This window comes from Argentina silus, assembly GCF_951799395.1.
Source record: "Argentina silus genome assembly, chromosome: 9".
NCBI classification, from domain to species: Eukaryota; Metazoa; Chordata; class Actinopteri; order Argentiniformes; family Argentinidae; genus Argentina; species Argentina silus.
This window is the reverse complement of record NC_139663.1, coordinates 17,900,757-17,921,166: the sequence shown is the minus strand read 5'-3', so window position 1 is coordinate 17,921,166 and position 20,410 is coordinate 17,900,757. Positions and strand designations below refer to the sequence as shown.

Sequence of the window (20,410 nt, the reverse complement as noted above, 5' to 3'; positions counted from 1 at the left end):
GATGGGATTGAAACTGACAATATATTTGTCTCCTAGAGCAACGCCACAAAGTTCTAGCTCTCTCCTTCTCACCGATTTTTCAGATATAAAGGCAACTTGGAAAACCAGACTTCATGTAAACTCACACAAAATTCACACAATCCTCTCGGTTGGTTACCACTTCTAATGCCTTCAGGTGTGTAGGGTCACAGTAACAGGCACAGTAGAGTAATCCTGTTAACAGAGATAGCAGGTGGGTAGTTAACTGGGTTGTGACCCCAGAGAGCTGCTGTAGGTAACTAAACCTGATTGTCCAGTTGCCACGGCCTGCTTACAGGTACAGGCACTGTTGGCCGCTGTAGCGCTGGCCTTGGTCCTGGAAAACAAATGAATATGTGTTGAGGGCAGCTTGATACTGTAGACTTGTAGAAAGAAGAAAATCCCTCAATGAATCATTAGTTATTGGCCCTGATTGTTAGGTGTTTGCCCTCTAAGGCGGGAAGCTCTAGCAGAGTTAAGACCTCTCTATCCGTTGCTTAGGTGTTGCCAGTTGTACAGTACATGTCCCAGGGCAGGCCTACTTATTGCCAATCCCATTGACGCAGTAGAGAGGCTTACAGCAGCTGCTGTTTGGGGATTTGGCGTGTTATGGTATGGCTATAGCGTTAGGAGAGGAGGTTAGAAGCATCTGCATTCTGCAGACCTGGACAGATGAGCCACGAACACGCCGTCAGAAAGGAAGGTCTCATCGCTGAAACCCCAACACTACAATCACTTCCATCCACTGCCGAGGGTCGATATGGATCCCATTGCACAAACCGTCGCAGCCACAGAAGCTCACCTCCAAAGGCGGGGATGGAAGACAGCGCCTAGGGGTTCCTCTTCACAATTTGTGGGGAGTACCATTATGATCCTGTCGTCATATGCCGTAGCAACGCTGGCCATGAACCTTGGTAAGAAGAGGCATGATCGGAGACTCAGGTCAAGCACCTGTTAACAGTGATGGGCTGAGCAGACCTGCACTCCGATGGAACTGTTTTCATCTTTTTCATCAATGTTTTTTTTTACTTGTTGCGGCTGTATGGACAATTTGAAATTAATGCATGTCAAAATAGGCTTCAGAGGGGAAAAAACTATAGTTTTTACACTTAGGGAGTGTAAATGTCTTGGATATTTATGAGCCCTTTCATTTGATTTCATTGATACATTTTAATACTCTCAAATAAATATGTTATTTGTTTTGTTTTGACCACATTGACAATGGGATTGTAGACATGTTTTATATGCTCTTATTGGCTTATGCATAATGCAGAGTTTGATGAGGCTATATTCTGGTATCAAAAGAATCACGCAACCTGCGATGACGTAATTCAACCACGGGGTGGTGATGTTGCACATATTTCTGCCAGGAGAGTGCCTCAGTTGAGGTTGGGTCTCAAGGACACAATAATAATGTCTGTAGTCAATGTGTACTCAACTCTTATTGTCCTCTTTTTATTGATTCTCCGTGTTCTGTAATCCTACTGTACGTCACATACACAAGGTTATGTAAACCTTCTTATTCTTCTCATTATTTATAGATGTTCTGTAGTCTCACTGGCCATAGATGGGCTCAAATATGTCTCACTCCTACACATTAAAAACAAACAGACTGAATAGACTGTTTCCCTGGATCTCACAGAAACATATTGGATCCTTGAAATGTAAAGAAGACCAACTGCCGTCAAGCATATTCCTTTAAAGGACACAACGTAATCCAAAACCAAAGGCTGAGGCACAAGAAGGAGAACTCTGACTGGGATTGGGATGAAATTGTTGGTCTCACCATGTTTTCATCGTTGTAATAAAACTGCCTTTGAGAAACATGTTGTGTGATTATCCCTCTTTCGTATTTACATGCATCTTCCCTGATGTGGTGGATCAGAATCCATCTAGCTGTTGTTCTTTCTCTCCCTCTCTCTCTCTCTCTCTCTCTCTCTCTCTCTCACACTCACACACACACACACACACGCACAAGCCCACAGACACACACGTGCACGCACACGCCACACATCTTGATATCTACAAAAAGGCATTTCAATGCATGAGGTGTGTTGACCTTTCTTTGAGGATATACAGCCTACAATACAGCAAATACGCCCTTTAGACTAAATGCCACCACGTCCAGTCGTACACCACACCAATCAATGTGTTCCTCTCAATGAGAGGTCATCATCTGCACCAGATCCCGTCTGGATGAAGTGACACCACAGGCACATCTTGTTGGCCTAGAATTCCAATCAGTGTGTTTTCCGCTGCCATTGCGTGAGAGGACAGGTTCTGTGTTGGCCTCACTCAGCTTACATAACCGCTAACAACACCATGCAAGGCCACACTCACATTCATCACATTTCTACTCGATTCGGAGACCGAAACAAGGAGCGACAGAGGAGCTTTTAGATGTTTCACCCTATCGTGGTGCTATGGCTATACATAACTCTTACAAGTCGGAAAAAACGTCGACAAAGACCAAAACAAAAAGGGTCAGTGGATCAAAGCAGCGACTCTCTCAACGGTGGAAACGGAATGTATCGCAATTAGCGAGACGACAAGGATGGTTAACGCCAAGTGCCAGCCGAGGCCCTGGAGCCTGGCGACCCGGCAACGGAGGGAGACAACAGCACACAAAGAGCGGTGATGCCTCTCTTTTGTCCGGTTTCATCGTTCCCTGAATAGCTTACAGCACAAAGGAGATCATTATTCCCCTTCTAATCACCATATGGAAACTGTTTCTGTCTGCCTGTCGGCCCCCTCACCCCCGAAAATAAAGTGCATTGTGAATGACCCCCGGTTACTGCATGAAGCTGTCTGGTTGAACTGAGCCCGGTCGAGGCCAAGGTGCAGTATCCACGTTCTGCCCATAGGCTGATTAAAGAGTCCATTCAGAAAATGTGATTGTCCATCAAATGTACATTCTACATTTTTTTTGGGCATAGGCTCAATTGACACGGGCCTACTGTTCCATAAAGATCTGTTCATTTTCTATGAATGTGCTCTTCCTTATGTCATGCAACGTTTAAAGGTCTGGCACTATTACCAAATCCAACAATGTCAACCGTATCAGACTGACTAAAGTCATTATCTCTTACATCATTTAAGGGTCTTGGATTTGGGCAACCGTATCTAGGCCACAAGACGCTTCCATCTGCTGTGATGAAGCCAAAAAGGGCTTGAGATGACCCAGGGAGTCGTAGGCGGCCAGGCAGGGATGGAGGGATTAGTCTGCACCCCAGGATTGAGGGGGAGTGAGATTACAGTAAAGATGCACAAGGCTGAGCAAAGTCTCTGCTGTTTACATGGAGAACAACAGTGCAGCCAAAACAGAGACAGAACATGGTTCTGATGAAGGCTGGCACGATCAGAACTTCAATATTTTCGATTCTTGACGGCTCTCACCAAGTGAGAGACACGCCTATCCTTTTCCTAAGATTATTTTGTTCATAAATCTCTATCGACACTGAGCTGGTAGATTCAGGTTCAAAACATTGACTCAAATGTACGCTTCGTGACAAATAAGAAATAAAGAACAGGTTTTTTTTTGCTACAAGCAGCAGATTTCGGTTATTTGTTGTGGATGCCTGTCAGCAGAGAGACTTGTGTTCCCTGTCCTCAGCATATCATAGAGGAGTATCACATCTCTTCCCACCCGCCTCCTCCTGAAAAAGCCCTGACCTCTGGGTTTGTGTGCCTGTGTGTGTGTGTGTGTGTGTGTGTGTGTGTGTGTGTGTGTGTGTGTGTGTGTGTGTGTGTGTGTGTGTGCGTGTGCGTGCGTGCGTGTGCGTATGTGTGTGTGTAGAGTGGACAGGTGTGACTCAGCACCTAAGAATGATGCACTTAAACCAAGGACACAACAACACCATAAGCCGCAATCAATTTGATTAATCCACCAACCACTTACTGCATTTTGTCTGGTATTGTACACAAACTGGTGCTTGTTACACTCTCCAAATTTTGAAATCAATTAAAAAAATGTTTCAAAGTGTTTGTGTGTGTGGTGGGGTCGTAGGTGCGTGTGTGCGCGTGTGTGTGCGCGCGCGTGTGCGTGTGCGCGCGCGTGTGTGTGTTTGTGTGTGTGTGTGTGTGTGTGGCAGGCAGGCGGGAGGGGGTCGGGAGGAGGGTGGAGAGGTGGAGGGGACGGATATGTCCTTCAGTTAAATCACTGAACAATTGGCGAGCGGCCCCTGGGTAGGAGAGATCATAACAAGCGCGGAGCCCGTGGGAAGAGCTGCGTATAGTGCTGAGCCGTCGACGACGACACCAAAGAAGCTGAAACAGACAAGAGAACGTCGCTAGCGGATTCAACGTTTCTTTTACTGACAGGTAAGACAAACGAACATTTAAGTCTCCTATGTTGATACATAGTAACACCTGACATCACCCTACATCTGACATGACAAATTGAAGCCTAAAATACGCAGTACACTGTTTTTGTGTAGCCTTCCCATATTCGAGGCAGTCAAACACGGATTTCTAAATTATTTTTGCTGTCTAGTTTAGTTCATGGTTGACGATTATGAATGGAAATAATTTCATCGTAAACGTTTGTGGTATTTGCTGGCATTGCCGGGGTTTCTTAAAATAGTTTAATTGATCGAGGATTTGGTTGAATGTTCAGTTAAGTTATTGGTGAAATGATTTCTTTTTCTTTTTCTGTTTCCTCTATTTTGGTCTTGCGATGTCTAAAGTAACTGCAATAAAAAAACATATCGTAACAGCTTTCTGTAAAACTCTTAGTACACGTTAGAATAGAAATATAACAATCATGTTACTGTTTTTATTCAGTTCTGTGTCATTTCACCTCGTAAACATGGCCTATTTGAGACATTAAGTCCAAGGGATTTCCAGTTAGTGTAAATACTTAGTTTTACCCTTGGGTCAGATTAGACTATTAGCAGGGGCAATGTCATCCTTCTGAGCCCCCCTAATTAGGCTTGATTTTTACTACGCTCCCACGCAGAGCAGACACATTATTGAATACAAACTGTGTTCGATCAACAGGGTTATAAAGGATTTATGTTGGTTAAGTAAACAGTGGCTGTTTGACATAAAAGGTATATTTAAAAAATAGTGTCTTGTTCAGCCTATATATATTAATATTCAGATGTGTTGTATCGACTATGTTCACTCTGTGCTATTCTTATAGTACGATTATGACTTTTCTTTTCTCTCAATAAGATACTGTACAGTTGATACACTTAAACTGACCACCTCTCCGTCTGCTGTCCAAGGTGCTGATTTTAACTGTCCGCATGCCAGTTGCAGGTTGAAGACATGGCTATCACGACTAACTCGATGCCACTGGTTTGTGCATATTTGGTGGCTGCGTTGATTGGTCATACTTTGTGTTTGGAGGGGGCGTGTCTACAAGACGGTAAACACAAGGCCACGCCCAGTCCAGAACCACACCTGAAGGAGTGCACGCTCTATGCTGAGAGTGAGTGACTGTTTTTATTGATAAATCCTACCAGGTCTATTGAGGTACAATAAAGAGAGAAAACAATATACCAGCAGTTCCCTGTAACCAAAATCCTCTGTCCCATGAGATAATAGTAAGTAAATGTATGCACTCACTGCAATGTAAGTCGCTTTGGATAAAAGCGTCAGCTAAATGGCATATATATATATCTCAATATAGTGAACAATTGCTCCAATCTCAACACCTGACAGTTCCTGTCGTCTCCATGTCTGTTGTCTCACCAGACACCTGTTGCACAGAGATGGCCATCCAGGACCTTGTGGCTCCTACGACCAGCAGTAAGATCATCCCCTGGGACAAGTGTGGCAATCTGAGCCCAAAGTAAGGCCCGCCTAACTGCTTCAGCTGACTCATACCATGTCGTTGACCATGACAAACAACCACAGATGTCTATTGAACACGACGCAGGATCTCTAACCCCCCCCCCCCCAACCATCTCTCTCCAGGTGTGAGGGCTTCCTAAAACGCGTGGCCTGTTTCTACCGCTGTTCCCCGGACGCGGCTCGCTGGCCACACCCCCGCCGGTCCTCCATCCAGGCTGTGCCGCTTTGCCAAAGCTTCTGCCGCAACTGGTGAGGTCACAGCATGACCCCTGATGTTATTAAACATGGTCAATCATGTCTGACAATGCTTCAGGTTGAACATCGTTGGTGTCACTGTTATGGTGTCACCTGAATCATATTGGTCAGTTATGGTTTGGAGACACTGGGTATCTGATGTTGACACTGGGTGTATCTGATCTCAGAGACACTGGGGTCTGATCTTGGAGACGCTGAGGTCTGATCTTGGAGACGGTGGGGTCTGATCTTGGAGACACTGAGGTCTGATCTTGGAGACACTGAGGTCTGATCTTAGAGACGCTGGGTATCTGATGATGACACTGGGTGTATCTGATCTCGGAGACACTGGGGATCTGATGTTGAATGTTCTGTGGGTCGTTGAGATCGATGTGACGTTTTGTTTTTTTCTCCAGGTACGACGCTTGCAGGATGGACATGACATGCGCTCGCAACTGGGCCAGTGACCCCCGAGGACAGAACTGCACTGGGAGCTGTGTGTCCTATCAGCAGGTATAGGCTGTTCTTTTTAACGGAGTTTGGGGGTCCAGTCGAGGCTGGTGGAGGGAGAAATCGGAGGGCAGGCTCACTGTGATGGATGGAATGGAATGAAACTGACTACGGTACCAGTGCTTTCGTTCCATTTCATCCATTCCAACGAGGCCGTCCTCAGTTATTTTGAGATGTCTGTATAGCTGTGTAGAGACGTCAGTGGGAGTGAGGCGAAGAGTACTGCAGTCCAATTCACCGGCAATGTTGCTCATGAGAGAGCCCAGGGAGACCCGTGGAGCTCAGAGCTTAGAGATGTTCTTCAACACTGGGCCTGTAGGGACTTGTACAGGATGTGGAGGCTTGTTCAGACCCACTTGAATCAGGAATGTTAGTACTTGGCTTGAATAAAAGCCCGCAAGTCCCCCCCCCCCCCCCCCCCCCCCCAAGACCAGGACTGCGGAACATAGGTCTAGATAAGTTGAGAGTTATAGGCTGGTTTGCTGAGTCAGTCATGTGCCAGGAGTGTCTGTGGTCAGTAAGGAGTTAAAGGTGCAGGGCTGGACTGGGCTGAGCTGAAGGGGAGGGGAGGGGATGGGGGACTGGGCTGAGCTGAAGGGGAGGGGAGGGGATGGGGGACTGGGCTGAGCTGAAGGGGAGGGGAGGGGATGGGGGACTGGGCTGAGCTGAAGGGGAGGGGAGGGGATGGGGGACTGTGCTGCTTCAGTGGACAGAGGGGGATATAAAAAGAGGCAGAGTGACCGAGGGCTGGGACAGCTGAGACTGACTTTGAACCCCCTGTCACACACACACACACACACACACACACACACACACACACACACACACACACACACACACACACACACACACATACAAACACACACACTAGCACAGGCACACACGCACACTAGCACAGGCCCACACACACAAGCACACACACACACTAGCACACACACACACTAGCACAGGTACACACACACACACACACACACACACACTAGCACACACACACCCACTAGCACAGGCACACACACACACGCACACACTAGCGCAGGCACACACACACACACACACACACACACACACACACACACACACACACACACTGTGTGTGATCTGAGGATGATAAGTAGAGCTGACAGTTTGTGTGTGTGTGTGTGTGTACTGTATGTGTGTGTACTGTATATGTGTGGGTGGGTGCATTTGTATGTTTGTTTGAAAGACAAGGGATCATTGGAGCGAGTCAGGGAGCCACAAATAGAACAAACAGGGGCACTCCATTAAAGTGGTGCTGTAATAAATATAATGAAGGTCCTGCTACACAGAGACCTCCAAAGGACCCAAACAAAGTATTGAGTCACATTGTAACTTAAGAAAAACAACTCTAACACAACACAAACACCAACAAAATGTGTACAGCCTATACTTCTCTGTTAGTTCGACCAGTTTCCTTGGCAACAGAGCTAACTAACTTTGGAACTCAAATTAGGTCCGATTCCTAAAATTAGATCGATAGAAGTAATTTAGGTAGCATGGCTAGCTCACCTAGTTTGCAAGCAATTTACCGGCACTCATTTTAATGACCGTTGAATGAAATCTTCAGCCTCTTCAGAAAATGGAGGCACTGTATGGAGGCATGGGGGCTCTCAAGACGAGGTTTGGAGGTTATATTCTGGAACTTTCCGTTTGAATTCCTCATCAGACACAACTAGAACCATTCACAGGCCTCCCTAATCGAGCTGACAACACTTCAGTCTGCCTCAGGGCTGCAGTACACAGCACAAGCAAGACACCCCCACACACAAACAAATTCATCCATGCATATCCAGCGCTGCTCACACACACATGAGGCACACACACACTTGTACACATGCATGCCTGGACATACTGCACACACAGCACACATAAAAGAGTAAACAGCTCAAGGACAAACACACACAAATATACAAAGCAACCACACACACACACACACACACACACACACACACCTTCCCCCACGCACACACACACACACACACACACACACACACACACACACACACACACACACGTAAACAGATCCACTGTGGGTAAAACTGCCTGGTAAAACTGTCCCTCTGGCTCTTGATTGTCCGACTTAACGTATCCCAGCCTCCTGTCTGCCTTTCTGCCTCGTCATCAGCAGGCCCCGCTGGCTCCTCTCCCTCACCACTCTGGGCCACATCAACAGTCAGGGCCTTCTCTACATCAACATGGAAACCCACACTCACACACTCCACCTCCTAACACGCCACAGTCCCAAACACAGGTCTACTGGTCAACTTAGGCTACTGGCACCACAGATGACAAGACCAAGTGCACGTCGTCCAAAACAATTCTGGTTCTGATGACCCCTTTCTTCTTACTGCAATGTGCAGAACTGACCATTGGATTTTATTGTGACTGCTATGGGGTCATTTTAATATCTGTCTTGCTGGTGGTAGAAGGTCACACCAGGGGAAATGACTGGAAATACCATAGGAATCGTCCCCCCCACATACATGTCCATTAGTGTACTGTACTAAGCATAGGATTTAACAGCTTATGGCAGTTGACCATGTCCGACCCCCCGGAGGAGACGGTGCTAAGACCTCTGACCTCTAATACATGGCCAGTTCTAATATGCTTACATGCAGAGTGGTACGATTCACGCCCTCGGAAAAGTCACCCTCTCCCTTCTTCAATAACACGATGCTCTCCTGATGTCCTGATTAACAACACCATCATGTCCATTGATGGCACTTCAGCTCAATTTAGCATTGGCAGCTGACTGTGTCTGCCTCAGGAGAGAGAGGAGGGTGATGAGACCTGTGTGTGTGTGTGTGTGTGTGTGTGTGTGTGTGTGTGTGTGTGTGTGTGTGTGTGTGCGTGTGTGTGTGTGTGTGTCTGTGCGTGCGTGTGTGTGTCTGTGCGTGCGTGCGTGCGTGCGTGCGTGCGTGTGTGTCAGGGCCAGCTCGTATCAGGGCCAGCGAAGAGCGACAGCCCTGTCCTCACACAGCTCTGCCCTTCTCACACAGTCAATAATTTGTAGCACTGCTTCCCCACAATGTCCTGAGTGACTCACTGCTAATCCCTCCGACGAGACAGGATGAGAGAGAGAACGAGAAAGAGAAAGAATAAGAGAGTAAAGAGAGAGCCAGGGTGGGGGGTGGAGAGAGAGAGAGGGGGGGGAGGGGGGGTGGAGAGAGAGAGAGAGGGGGGGGGGGGAGAGATGGAGAGAATAGATGAAACAGCAGCACTTCTTACAAAGTGTCATGATGACTCACTGCCTAGAGAATGAGGCCCATGGTGTGACTCTCCTTCTGCCATGCTACACTAATGAGGTTTCCACACCATTCTCGGAGACATGTTGACTAATCCTGTGGTGAATTGGAATAGAAGACGTCGGAGAAATCCAAATTGCATTACTTTAGCTCGCGTTTCCGTTGCCTTTTTTTGAATTGGAGAGGAGGGATGACCTTGTTTTGTTCATTCCCGGGTGTCCTTGCTCAGACCAGGCAGAGCGTTTGTTTTGGAGGCTAGCATTATACGACACGGCTTTGCATTATCGATACTTCTAATTCCAGTGGGAGTGCCTTAGTCCCTGGTACGTTATGCAACATGCATAGAAAGATAACGCTCACATTTTCCTGTTGATATTCTTAGTTTGAATTTCATGTCGCCTCCAGTCAATAATTTCAGATTTCATTGTTCCTACCTTGTGTGCGTGCGCGTGCGCGTGCGTGCGCGTGCGCGCGCGTGCGTGTTGGCCTGGCAGCCAATATGGTCAGACAGAGAGCAAGAGGGGGGCTGAGTGAGGTCAACTGGATTTGTTGCCTGGTACTTTTCCACTGCTTGAGGTTTGTAGTTATTACTGGGTTATTACTGCCGTCTGTTCGCTCAGAGATCCTGTGTGCTTAGCTGTATGCTGTATCTCTCCCTTCTGCACATTGTATTAAACCTTGAATCCATGTACCCCGTTCCTACCACAGATGTACCAGCAGGGCAGGGATCTGTGTGAGAGCCTGTGGGGAGACGCCTTCATGACGGTGGAGGATGAGGAGGAGCGGGGGGAGGGCAATGGCGGGCGTCCCTGCGGCTGCCTGACCCTCAGCCCCTCAGACAGGGAAGTGATCGCTGCCCTCAGGGCCCAGGACGAGGACCCAGAGGAACTGGACACCACCAAGAGCGGTTTGCCTCAGTACCGCGCCCCCTGCCACACGCAGCCCAAGCCCGCCACACTGCCCCCGCAGGCCCGGAGGAGCAGCGACAACTCTGTGATGAAGCGTAAACGCTCCGTCCTGGTGGACGACGCGGAAGGCAGCGGGAGCGGGTTGTAGAGCGACCGGCGACCCTCCTGGAGTCTCACGTCAGAGTCTGTCACACTGTCTCCCCGCTCGGGTTGTTAACCTGCTCCTCTAGCTAACCTTCCCTCACATGCCTCCCATTACTCACCCTCACAATCCATACAACAAATACAGATTATAGAATCTCCATGTTCCATTATAGAATCTCCATGTTCCATTATAGAATCTCCATGTTTTCAAGTAATACCTATCCATACAAGATGATCGGACATGACATGACAAGCGCACCTACTGTCGCAAATAACACGACTCTACACTGTGTGGGTTGAATATTGAATATAAACATCTTGAGGTTGACTGTAGCCTGAGAATCTCAACGTACAGCTAACATCCGAGTGTGTACCAGGGTACAGTGTATATAACAGTGTGTTGACCAGGTAACGCTTAACAGGTGAGGTAGAAACAGGTGACATCATCGTAACGATAAACAGGTGACATCATTCATGACCATTCAGTGTTTGACATGTGATAGTCCGTCCTCATCATGTATTCTCGTCATAGATAAGTACAGTCAATCCCGCAGCAGCTACATGAATACATGAGTATCTAGTACGTAGTACCTTGGAGGTGCCTGGGGCTTACTCAACGCATATCATATACAGTAACGTTTACCCAGCCGTAGACTGCCACTGGGTACTGAAAGTGTTGCTAAACCGTTGATTATATAGGACACTTCACAGCATTTCCATTACCAGGACGAGGCATGGAGGAGCTAGACACACAATCCACCGATAAGACATCCCGTTTCATCTCTCCGTCGTTCCTAGACTCTATTGTTTTTCCAGAACATCTAGAGGCATACTTTGTACATTAGTCTGTCTGTCATCATGCTTGGCAGACGTTAGTATTGTGATGCCGTGCTGTACCGTCTTTTTGTCATGAGCTGTTTGATAGTGGAGGAGGTATGGTGGTTTTGGGTGGCGGTGGCGGTGGCGGTGGTGGCGACGGTGCGCGGCGATATCAGTGGGTTGAAGCGGAGTGAAGATGCAAAGAAGTGTTGTGTAATACTCGAGTGTATACTAGTTAGAGGATGTATTGTTTTTCTTTTCTTTTCTTTACTTCGAATTTCCAGAAAGATGGTCTGCCCACAGGACAGAAATAAGACCACTGATATATATATATATAATCATTGCTCATCGTGCCAGTTAGGCTTTTGTGGTACTGTAGTTTGATCATAATGCGTCAGAGGTCGATGGAAGACGCTGAAATGCTGGGAAGTTGCGTTAGAGTTGCAGTACAGTTTCTTTTAGCTATCGACAGAACACGACAGAGGACCAAAGTGGAACCTGCTTGTCTGAATGTGACAAGCATGCCAGATGTGCTGTTTCTTTTCTCTCTTCTTTTTCTTATCATCCTCAATAAAGACAGGATTTCTAAGTCATGACCGACTCTTTTCTGCTTACTTTATGTTGTCTGCCCAGAGCAAAATACATCACAAATAGTAAAAGACAGCCTTCCACATCAACATGAGTAGTATCAAAGTTCAGAAATGATGATCAGTTATCCTATTAGTGAGCGCACAATGGTTGCATGCGGGGAATTCAAAACGAGGCTCCCCTCGTTAACTGTTCTCCCTCTGTAGCTCTGTCAAACAGTTTGACCTTTCACCTCCGGCCAAAAACACTGTGTATTACAGGGACGATCACAGACATCACTCACCATGGCTGCAGGGCCTGTCCACCTCCGATCGTGGAACACTGAGTGACGGTTCCACCCCCCCAATCCCCCCCACCCACCCACCCACAACCTCAGTCTACTGATGATACAGTATGACATGTCTGTTTGTCTTCCCTTTCAGAGACCTGCCACTCATCGTTGACCTTTGCTTTCCACAGACAGACTAAGATCAGCTTGACAGTTTAGCTCTGGACTCACAAACCTAGAATCCAGAAACTAAAAAAGATAAATGCCATGCCGGAAGTTTAGAATGACAATGTTTGAGTTTGGAATAAAGCAATTTCCTACTCCAATTATTGGTGTGCAACAGCAGCTGCTACTCGACTAATGCAATAACTCTGATAAAAGTGAGTGAGTGTGTGAGTGTGTGTGTGTGAGTGTGCGTGTGTGCGTGTGTGCGTGTGTGTGTGTGTGTGTATATGCGTGTGTGCGCGTGTGAATGCGTGTGCGTGTGTGTGTCCGTGTGTGTGTGCGTGTGCGTGTGCGTGCATGCGTGTGCGTGTGTGTGTGCGTGTGTGTGGGCTAATACATTGATTTAATGTTGTGTGTCAGCATTGCTATTGCCATATTAATAAAACCACAAAAGTATCACTTGACATTTTCTTGCCAAAATAACAGACAGCATTCAGGACTGCTGCTATTTATATAATAAACTGCTGGATGTATATGATGATGTCTGATGATGATGTCTGTCCACTTTGAACATCATCATCATCAGATGAAATCTCACACACACACACACACACACACACACACACACACACACACACACACACAAATGCATTACATACAATACATTCACATACTAATTTTACATACAGCATTATATGACAATGGGTGTATTCAAATGTGGTGCTCTGGTACGCTGACCTTCATATGTTCAGACAGTTCGAGTTGACCTTTAAAGTGCTAAGGCTCTAGGCTACAGGTAATCTCTCTCTCTCTCTCTCTCTCTCTCTCTCTCTCTCTCTCTGTCCCTGTTCTCTCTGTCCCTGTCTCTCTCTCTGTGTTCACATTCATGTGATTGGTGGTGACTCATGGCATAGCTATCTCTTCTCTCTGTCTACATTGTTGACTTGCATTAGCATCACTTAGGCCATTCCGTCATTGGTAGTCATTATTGTTCCATTATGGTGATCAGTGGACTAGCTTGCTAATGCTAGGAGACCGATCTAGAAACCTCACTCATCCCTTGAGCCTGTAACCATGCCAACAGTGCCACTGTCTGGTTACTTCAAGTTACTTCAACTGAAAGTGAGGAGAATTTACAAAATGACTATACTATGATACTATGTGGTCAACCATTCTGTTCTCATGTTGTGTCCAAATGATTATGATGATTATGATATGGTAATTATGATTATGATAATCCATGGGTAGCCTACTACCTAGTGTCAAGAACTTAATCAGATGTTGAAAATCCAATACGGCTTCCAGTTATATGTTTCAAAGATATTGTGGACGAGACTCTGAGACCGGTCCAGGCCTTCCGGCACACAGACAAGTTTGGAGAGGGTAAGAGGAGGTCTCAGGTGGTGGGACGAGGGATTTTGATTGGGTGAGCTAGGGACATTGATTGGGAAATGCCAGCATCATACAGTATGAAGTGGCTGTAGACCCGTATTGGTGGGAACCAATCGACCTCTGTTGTCTAAAGCGCTAACTCCAGCCACACATAAGCATTACACAACATGTGTCTTGTCATTAACATTAGCCATTGTTACCATTTAGAAACAGTACATTATGTGAACAAAGGTTTTCTACACTTAAAGGTTGGTGATGGTATGTACAATATGTGACCTATTGTGTCTCTGTGCAGTGTGTCCCTCAGGGTGGAAACCAGGGAGTGACACCATTGTCCCAGACATCCAGAAGAACAAGGAGTTCTTCTCCAAACAGAACTGAAGTGTCCCCATATCTACATGGGGTAGTAACTGTTGCCTGGATTACTGATTGCCTGTCTAGAAACAAGCCTGATCCCCTATTCCTAGACACTTGTGTAGACTTGAAAATGGCTGGATGTAGGTATAAGCGAGATGGTGAAATCTCCACTTGCCGAGAAGGCAAACAAGGCAAACCACAAGATGTACCTACCCAATCTTTTCAGTTGTACACAAGTTGCTAGGGTGAAGTGGCTAGGGGTTGTTTCTGGACTAAGTTTACTGATCACATTCGATGTCAGGATGGGAATGTTCATCTAGGCTATGAAAGTGGGGATGTATTTTGCAAGATTTACAGAAAACAATGGATTGTGTATTGGGTCTGATGATTCTGTCACGAGCCTTGATTACGATTCAAACTCTGCCTCGGGACATAGCATTTTGTTACTGAACTGGAATGTTAATAAAAAAAAACTGCTACAGTGTTCTCTAGTTTTTCTGAGATGAGGCTTGTATTGTGATGAAGCAAACCATTGTGATGACATGTTATAAGAAAGAAAGAAAGAAAGACAACCTTGTATTTTGATTGGAGAATGAAGACTAGCCAAAAAATGTTTTTGTTTCCATTGAGATGGGGAGATTGAATATGAGATTGAATATGACATGACAAGCAGGTGTAGAGTTTAACAGGGGTACAGTTTTGGAAACATTGAACATTGATCAGTCTGCTCTCGCCACCACTAGATGGTGCTGTGCACTCATTCAACCACATATCACAAAAGAGTAACCAAAGTACCTGTATATCTTCTTTTTTTTATATCTTATAGAACCTACCTATATAAGTTGATGTGACTCACAGACTATAGTCTCTTGACCATGCCAAGTAAACCGGGAGTCAGATCTATGCCACCCCTCCATGTTCTTGCATTACTCTCAGTAATAGTAACAACATGTTAATAACCACCTGTTACACATCACAGGCATTATGTAATAGAGACTATACATTTACACATACATTTATTGATATATAAACTGGGTGGACATGCTAAAGGGTGTGTGAAGTGGTGAATGAGAAGACTGTTCTTTTAGGACATAGCTCTGATACGAATGTTCCCCATACGTACATGTACGTATGTTCCCCTTCCATAGACAATCGACATGCAAATATCCCATTCACTCTGCATTGTCCTCCTTGAAGGCCTCCAATCGGAACGAGTGACATAATTACAGAGAACACCCTCAGATGGCTATCACGGCAAGGTGGGAGGAATATGCATGGTGCTTGAGAAGACAGCGAGGAGATGAAGAAAGAGAGAGAGAGAGAGAGAGACGCCTGTGGGAGGAGAAGGGGGCTAGAGGAGAGGAAAATGAAACCCACCAAGATCGTCATACATCTTCACTCACATCACAGATGTTCCCACAGTCACATGGTGTGGGTTGTGGGCTGAGGTGCTTAGAGAGGCGGTTTGGCTGAAACAGGCCAAACAGGCCTGTTTTTTCATGCGTACTATACGCATATATAGAGTGGGCCTTTACTTAAACAGCGAGGGTAACCATGATGGTGTGGTGTATGTGTCCCCCCCCGCCCCCGCGTGTGATCTGGGAACTCAAAGCACCAAATACAATGGTTCCATCTGGCAATGGAACACGTTCTCATGTAAGGGGAATCCACAAGTGTTATTTGGAACTGAAAACCAAAAAAAAGTGCAATTGTGGAGGATATAAGTTGGGTGGACAGCTTAGCTCTCGTTTTCGACTTGACTTTTAAGTCTGTATCTAAGAACAAAATAGGCCTACATGTCCCACCCTGAGTTTTTTTATATATATTTAAATTCTTAAATGGAGAAATTGTGGGCGTAGTTGATACATGTTCCATAAAAATAGGAGAGTTGGGGCAAAAATAAGAGAATTGTTGATGGAAATTAGGCTGTTGGCTTACTCTGTACGTGTGCTAGATCAAAGGACACCTTTAACCTCTCTCCAAAACAGCTGAGGTGAGAAAGTGTGACGAAACCCCAGCATTCAGCGATTCTTTTGAAGTGGTTTTCTTTGATTCTTTACCTCTATTGTAAAAAACATTTTGGAGACCAGGGCGGTTGGGCTGTTATGTTTGCCTGTCTGAACGTCATTAACTGTTTAACAGAACAAAATTCCCCCTCCTGTTATTTTCTGAGAGCAGCTTGTGCATATTCAACTACTTCCCTCGGCCAAACACCACAACAAGACGAATATCTTAAATATTTCGCCATGTTTTGAGGGCATGGATTAACAAACGGTTTGGATAAGAAGTAAACGTTTGATGACTAGTCGTCAATTAACTGTACTTTACTGGGACTTTTCCCATCTTGCTTTTTCAATTCAAAGTGAAAAGCGCCGCGCATATTTGTGTGTTGATGCATGCGTCCCCCACAAGGTTGTCGTTCTTGGCAGCGCCAAACCCCATCCATCCGCACAGATGCTCCCGCGTTCACCAGACGCCCACTCGCGCCTACTGCTCTGCCAAGCGGTGTGGCATCTCCAGACGCCCCCGCGACATTCCAAGGGCTGCTGTCACTTCCTTCCATGTGCAGTCGTTAATTTATGATCAGATCTGAATCCAAGTCCAACTTCTATGAGGCCGACATAATGATTTGATGGCCAAAATGATTTTACCCACTGACAGATGCCCCGGCCTGACGAGAGAGAACGATAGACCACTTGGTCCGCAAACGAGTCTAAATAGTCTAGATTGGGGTTTAGTCAAGAATAGAGGCGGAGGTATAAACGTGTGTACGTCATTTAGGTAAGAGTCATTCAATTGACACACAAGACGTCAATTTGGTGTAATATGAGGCTTACCTACATCTGGTCAAAGTGTGTTACCAGCTCTGCCCTTACTTTAGGCTACTTTTATTTATTTTTTAAAAGAAAAAAATAAAATATATATATATATATATATATATATATATATTCTCGTATCAATAAGGTGAGAGTCTGACCCACACAGCAAATATGATGGAATATATATATATATATATATATATATATATATATATATATATATAACACCATGCGCAGTGGGTATTTTATCTAAAAGACCAATAACCATATCGGAACTTCCATCATATTTGCTGTGTGGGTCAGACTCTCACCTTATTGATACGAGGAGTGTGAGGTGAAGTGAAGGGTAGGCGGGGGTTACCAGAAAGCTTCCCTCACAGTGACGTAGTTAGTGCAAAAATGTCCATATATGGACACGCTGTCATGCGTAAATAGGAAAGGTCCAACGTGCTGACGTTCTTAGGCGTGAAAGCGATGTGTGTGTTTTGTGCTACAGAATAGGCCTGGCCTGTATCTTAATGACTGTCATTATGGAAAGCTAGTGTTGAAAATTAATTTCCCACGCTTTTTAATGGTAGTCTTTTGCCCACATAGTTGCCTTGCCTTCAATAAAAAAACTGAAATGCTTTGTGTACATAATGGACTCCGTATGGCTTTATGCTAACATTAGCCTGTGGAGGGAGTTCAACCAATCCAAACACAGAAAATAACTAACATGAGGCCAAAGTCAATTTGAAAGATACTTTACTTAAATATACATCGCACAAATAAAAAAAGACATTGTAAACATATGACATCATGATAGTCTGTCGGGATCAACCTGACAAACAAAATAACTTACACATTTAATGAATGCAGCATTGCATGACAATATCAGATGCAAAAGTACAAACAATACAATAATCTTCCCATTTTATTCAATCTCTAAACCAGACTATTGAGTGGTCTCTGGTTTGTTCTATAGTTGCTCAGTGTCTCTGTTCAGTCTAGGATGCTGTCCCAGTTTTATTTGGGTTGTGTGGTCCCTTGAGCGGTGTCCAGCATCCGGAAGTACCATTTCAGTCTTTTACCCTAAATGAGAGTAGCCTACACATAGCCCTACGACCCTACTGTCATGATCAACAATAGCCTGCCGGTATTCCAGTGCTGTTCATGTAGAACATTACTCCAGTGTTATCACTTCTATCATTGTTAATGTGTCAGTCTCTCCATTCAAAATGCCTCCATCTTGCTCGTTAACATCAGCTGACAGCCACTGCTGACATGTGTCAGTACTCTCTGCTTGAGCTGGGCGACTTGTTCACGAAGCACAGACGCTGTACTAGAGAGCCCTGCGTTGTCGTTCTTCAAAACTTTCACCTTGTCCTCCAGTCGGGAGATGCGCTCCAGCTTGCGCTTTCGGCACTTGGTCGCTGCCAATCGGTTTCTCAGCCTCTTCCGCTCGGCCTTGATTCTCTCCTGGTTCTCCATGTCGATTGGGGACAATGGAGGCGACGAGCATTCGCTGCTGTGTAGCTCAGGGACGGTTTGTGGTTCTTCTTTTAAAGCCACGAGTCGCTGAGGATGGAGCCCGGCTCCAGGCAGAGCGTGTTGAAAGTGGTGCGACGCGTGCGTCGTGGTCTGTTGGTGATGGCTCTGCTGGTGGTGCGGCGGTAGGTAGCTGATGGTGGCAGTGGGGTAACTGGATGCGGAAGAGAGGTTAGTGTTTGGGCAGTAAGCATTCAGTGTTGTGTAGATGGGAGGCTCGGGCTGCAGGGAGGAGCCGAAGACACTAGAGGCCGCCGCCGAACACGTCGTCACACCACTGGCTCCAATAGACACGTTGGGCGGGGGCATCTGGTTCATCTTATGAAGCTCATCAAGTGCTTTTACGAAACCCTCCGCAAAGCCCTCCTGCTCATTGGTGATGCCCCCGTTGTAGAAGTACTGCCCTGGGGTAGGAGTAGTAATTACACCGTTACTGTTTTGGATGATAAGCCTCTCCAGCTCGGGGGAAGCAAGCTTCAGTGACCCGACGTCTTGGTGAGCCGCTTGGTACAGGTCAGCCTCAGCTCTCAGTTGAGATTTGAGGTTGCGATAAGGCTCTGACAAGTTCAAATTCATATTCTGCTTTAGGAGTTTGTAGTCGTGCAATGCAGCTTCTGAGTGGCCGTAAGCCGAGAGAAAAGAGTCGTCATGATAAAAAGGTTGCTCCATTTTTGTAGACATAAAGTCGTAGGGAAAATGCGCTTACCGGTTGCGTCTAAACAGTCTCAGGATATTGGTCAACAGACAGTTTCAGCAGAAAGAATGCATCAATGCAAGCACCTGTCTTCTTTTTTTCAGCAATGTCCCAAGTTCAAAACTTTATGATGCAGAACAAGCAGTGGTCCTCAAAGTCTCAAAAAGGTTTGAAACGATGTCCTGTGTCTCGTCTGAATACCTCTTGGTGCTGTGTCTTTATCAACCTGTACTCTCGGGATACAACTTGTACTCTCACAAAATAAGGTTGGTTTCCCGTTATGTTGCTCGTTGAGATAGATTCTCTGTCTTGAACAGGGCAGAATCCACATGCCTTTTTATATACACACACCGACACACACTTGCTGTCAAGATTGGGAAAGGTTCATGATTGGATAGGACTCTTCGTCCACGCCCCGACAACCAAACGTCAGATCGGGCTGTGACGCTATTGCCAGGAACTACTGTGATTGTAAACAAGCCTCTAGGCAAGAGCGAGGGCTTCGATGGGCTGGATGAGAAGCTGCGAGAAATATATCACCCAATTTATTAAACCTGCTGTGTAATGCAAATCGAGAGTTGAACTCTCTACTCGTTTCTCACTCCTCTCTATATTGTAGTATGCTAAACCGTATTGCTCTGACAATGAATGGTCTGGTTACCACATTTATGAGTTACAGCTTGAACTTGATAAGATAAACGCGTGTTCCTGTTTGTTTTAGAAGAATGTTGGTGGACAGTATTCGACAGTTTTGTTTTGTTTTTTCTTTCGATTGTTGTCATGGATTGGAAATGATCGCTGTGTTGCTGCAGGCTTTGGCTACCTGTTCGTCTGTTACATTGTAACGAATGCGATATTGCGCTATAGGTTACGTTATTTAGGTGATACACTGTTGTGTTGTTGCA

At 45.8% G+C, this 20,410-nt stretch overlaps 2 protein-coding genes across 4 annotated transcripts; one reads left to right on the top strand and one right to left on the bottom strand.

The window, feature by feature from the left end:
* Positions 1 to 4,196: 4,196 nt before the first annotated feature.
* Positions 4,197 to 12,288, top strand: rtbdn (retbindin). Of its 3 annotated transcripts, none has more exons than XM_083676552.1 (6): positions 4,197 to 4,338; positions 5,275 to 5,452; positions 5,719 to 5,815; positions 5,941 to 6,066; positions 6,468 to 6,564; positions 10,533 to 12,288. In XM_083676552.1, the coding sequence occupies exons 2-6, from the start codon at positions 5,290 to 5,292 to the stop codon at positions 10,878 to 10,880; spliced, it is 831 nt and encodes a 276-aa protein (XP_083532678.1). In that variant the 5' UTR covers positions 4,197 to 4,338; positions 5,275 to 5,289; the 3' UTR covers positions 10,881 to 12,288. The 3 variants fall into 3 exon arrangements, with proteins under 3 accessions (XP_083532678.1, XP_083532680.1, XP_083532679.1); XM_083676554.1 differs by having other exon boundaries at positions 4,200 to 4,338; positions 5,281 to 5,452; XM_083676553.1 differs by having other exon boundaries at positions 4,212 to 4,338; positions 5,247 to 5,452.
* Positions 12,289 to 18,011: 5,723 nt separating this feature from the next.
* LOC310810128 (transcription factor JunB-like) lies at positions 18,012 to 19,825 on the bottom strand. The gene has a single exon (XM_083677778.1). The coding sequence runs from the start codon at positions 19,490 to 19,492 to the stop codon at positions 18,497 to 18,499; it is 996 nt and encodes a 331-aa protein (XP_083533904.1). The 5' UTR covers positions 19,493 to 19,825; the 3' UTR covers positions 18,012 to 18,496.
* Between the last annotated feature and the right edge of the window lie 585 nt (positions 19,826 to 20,410).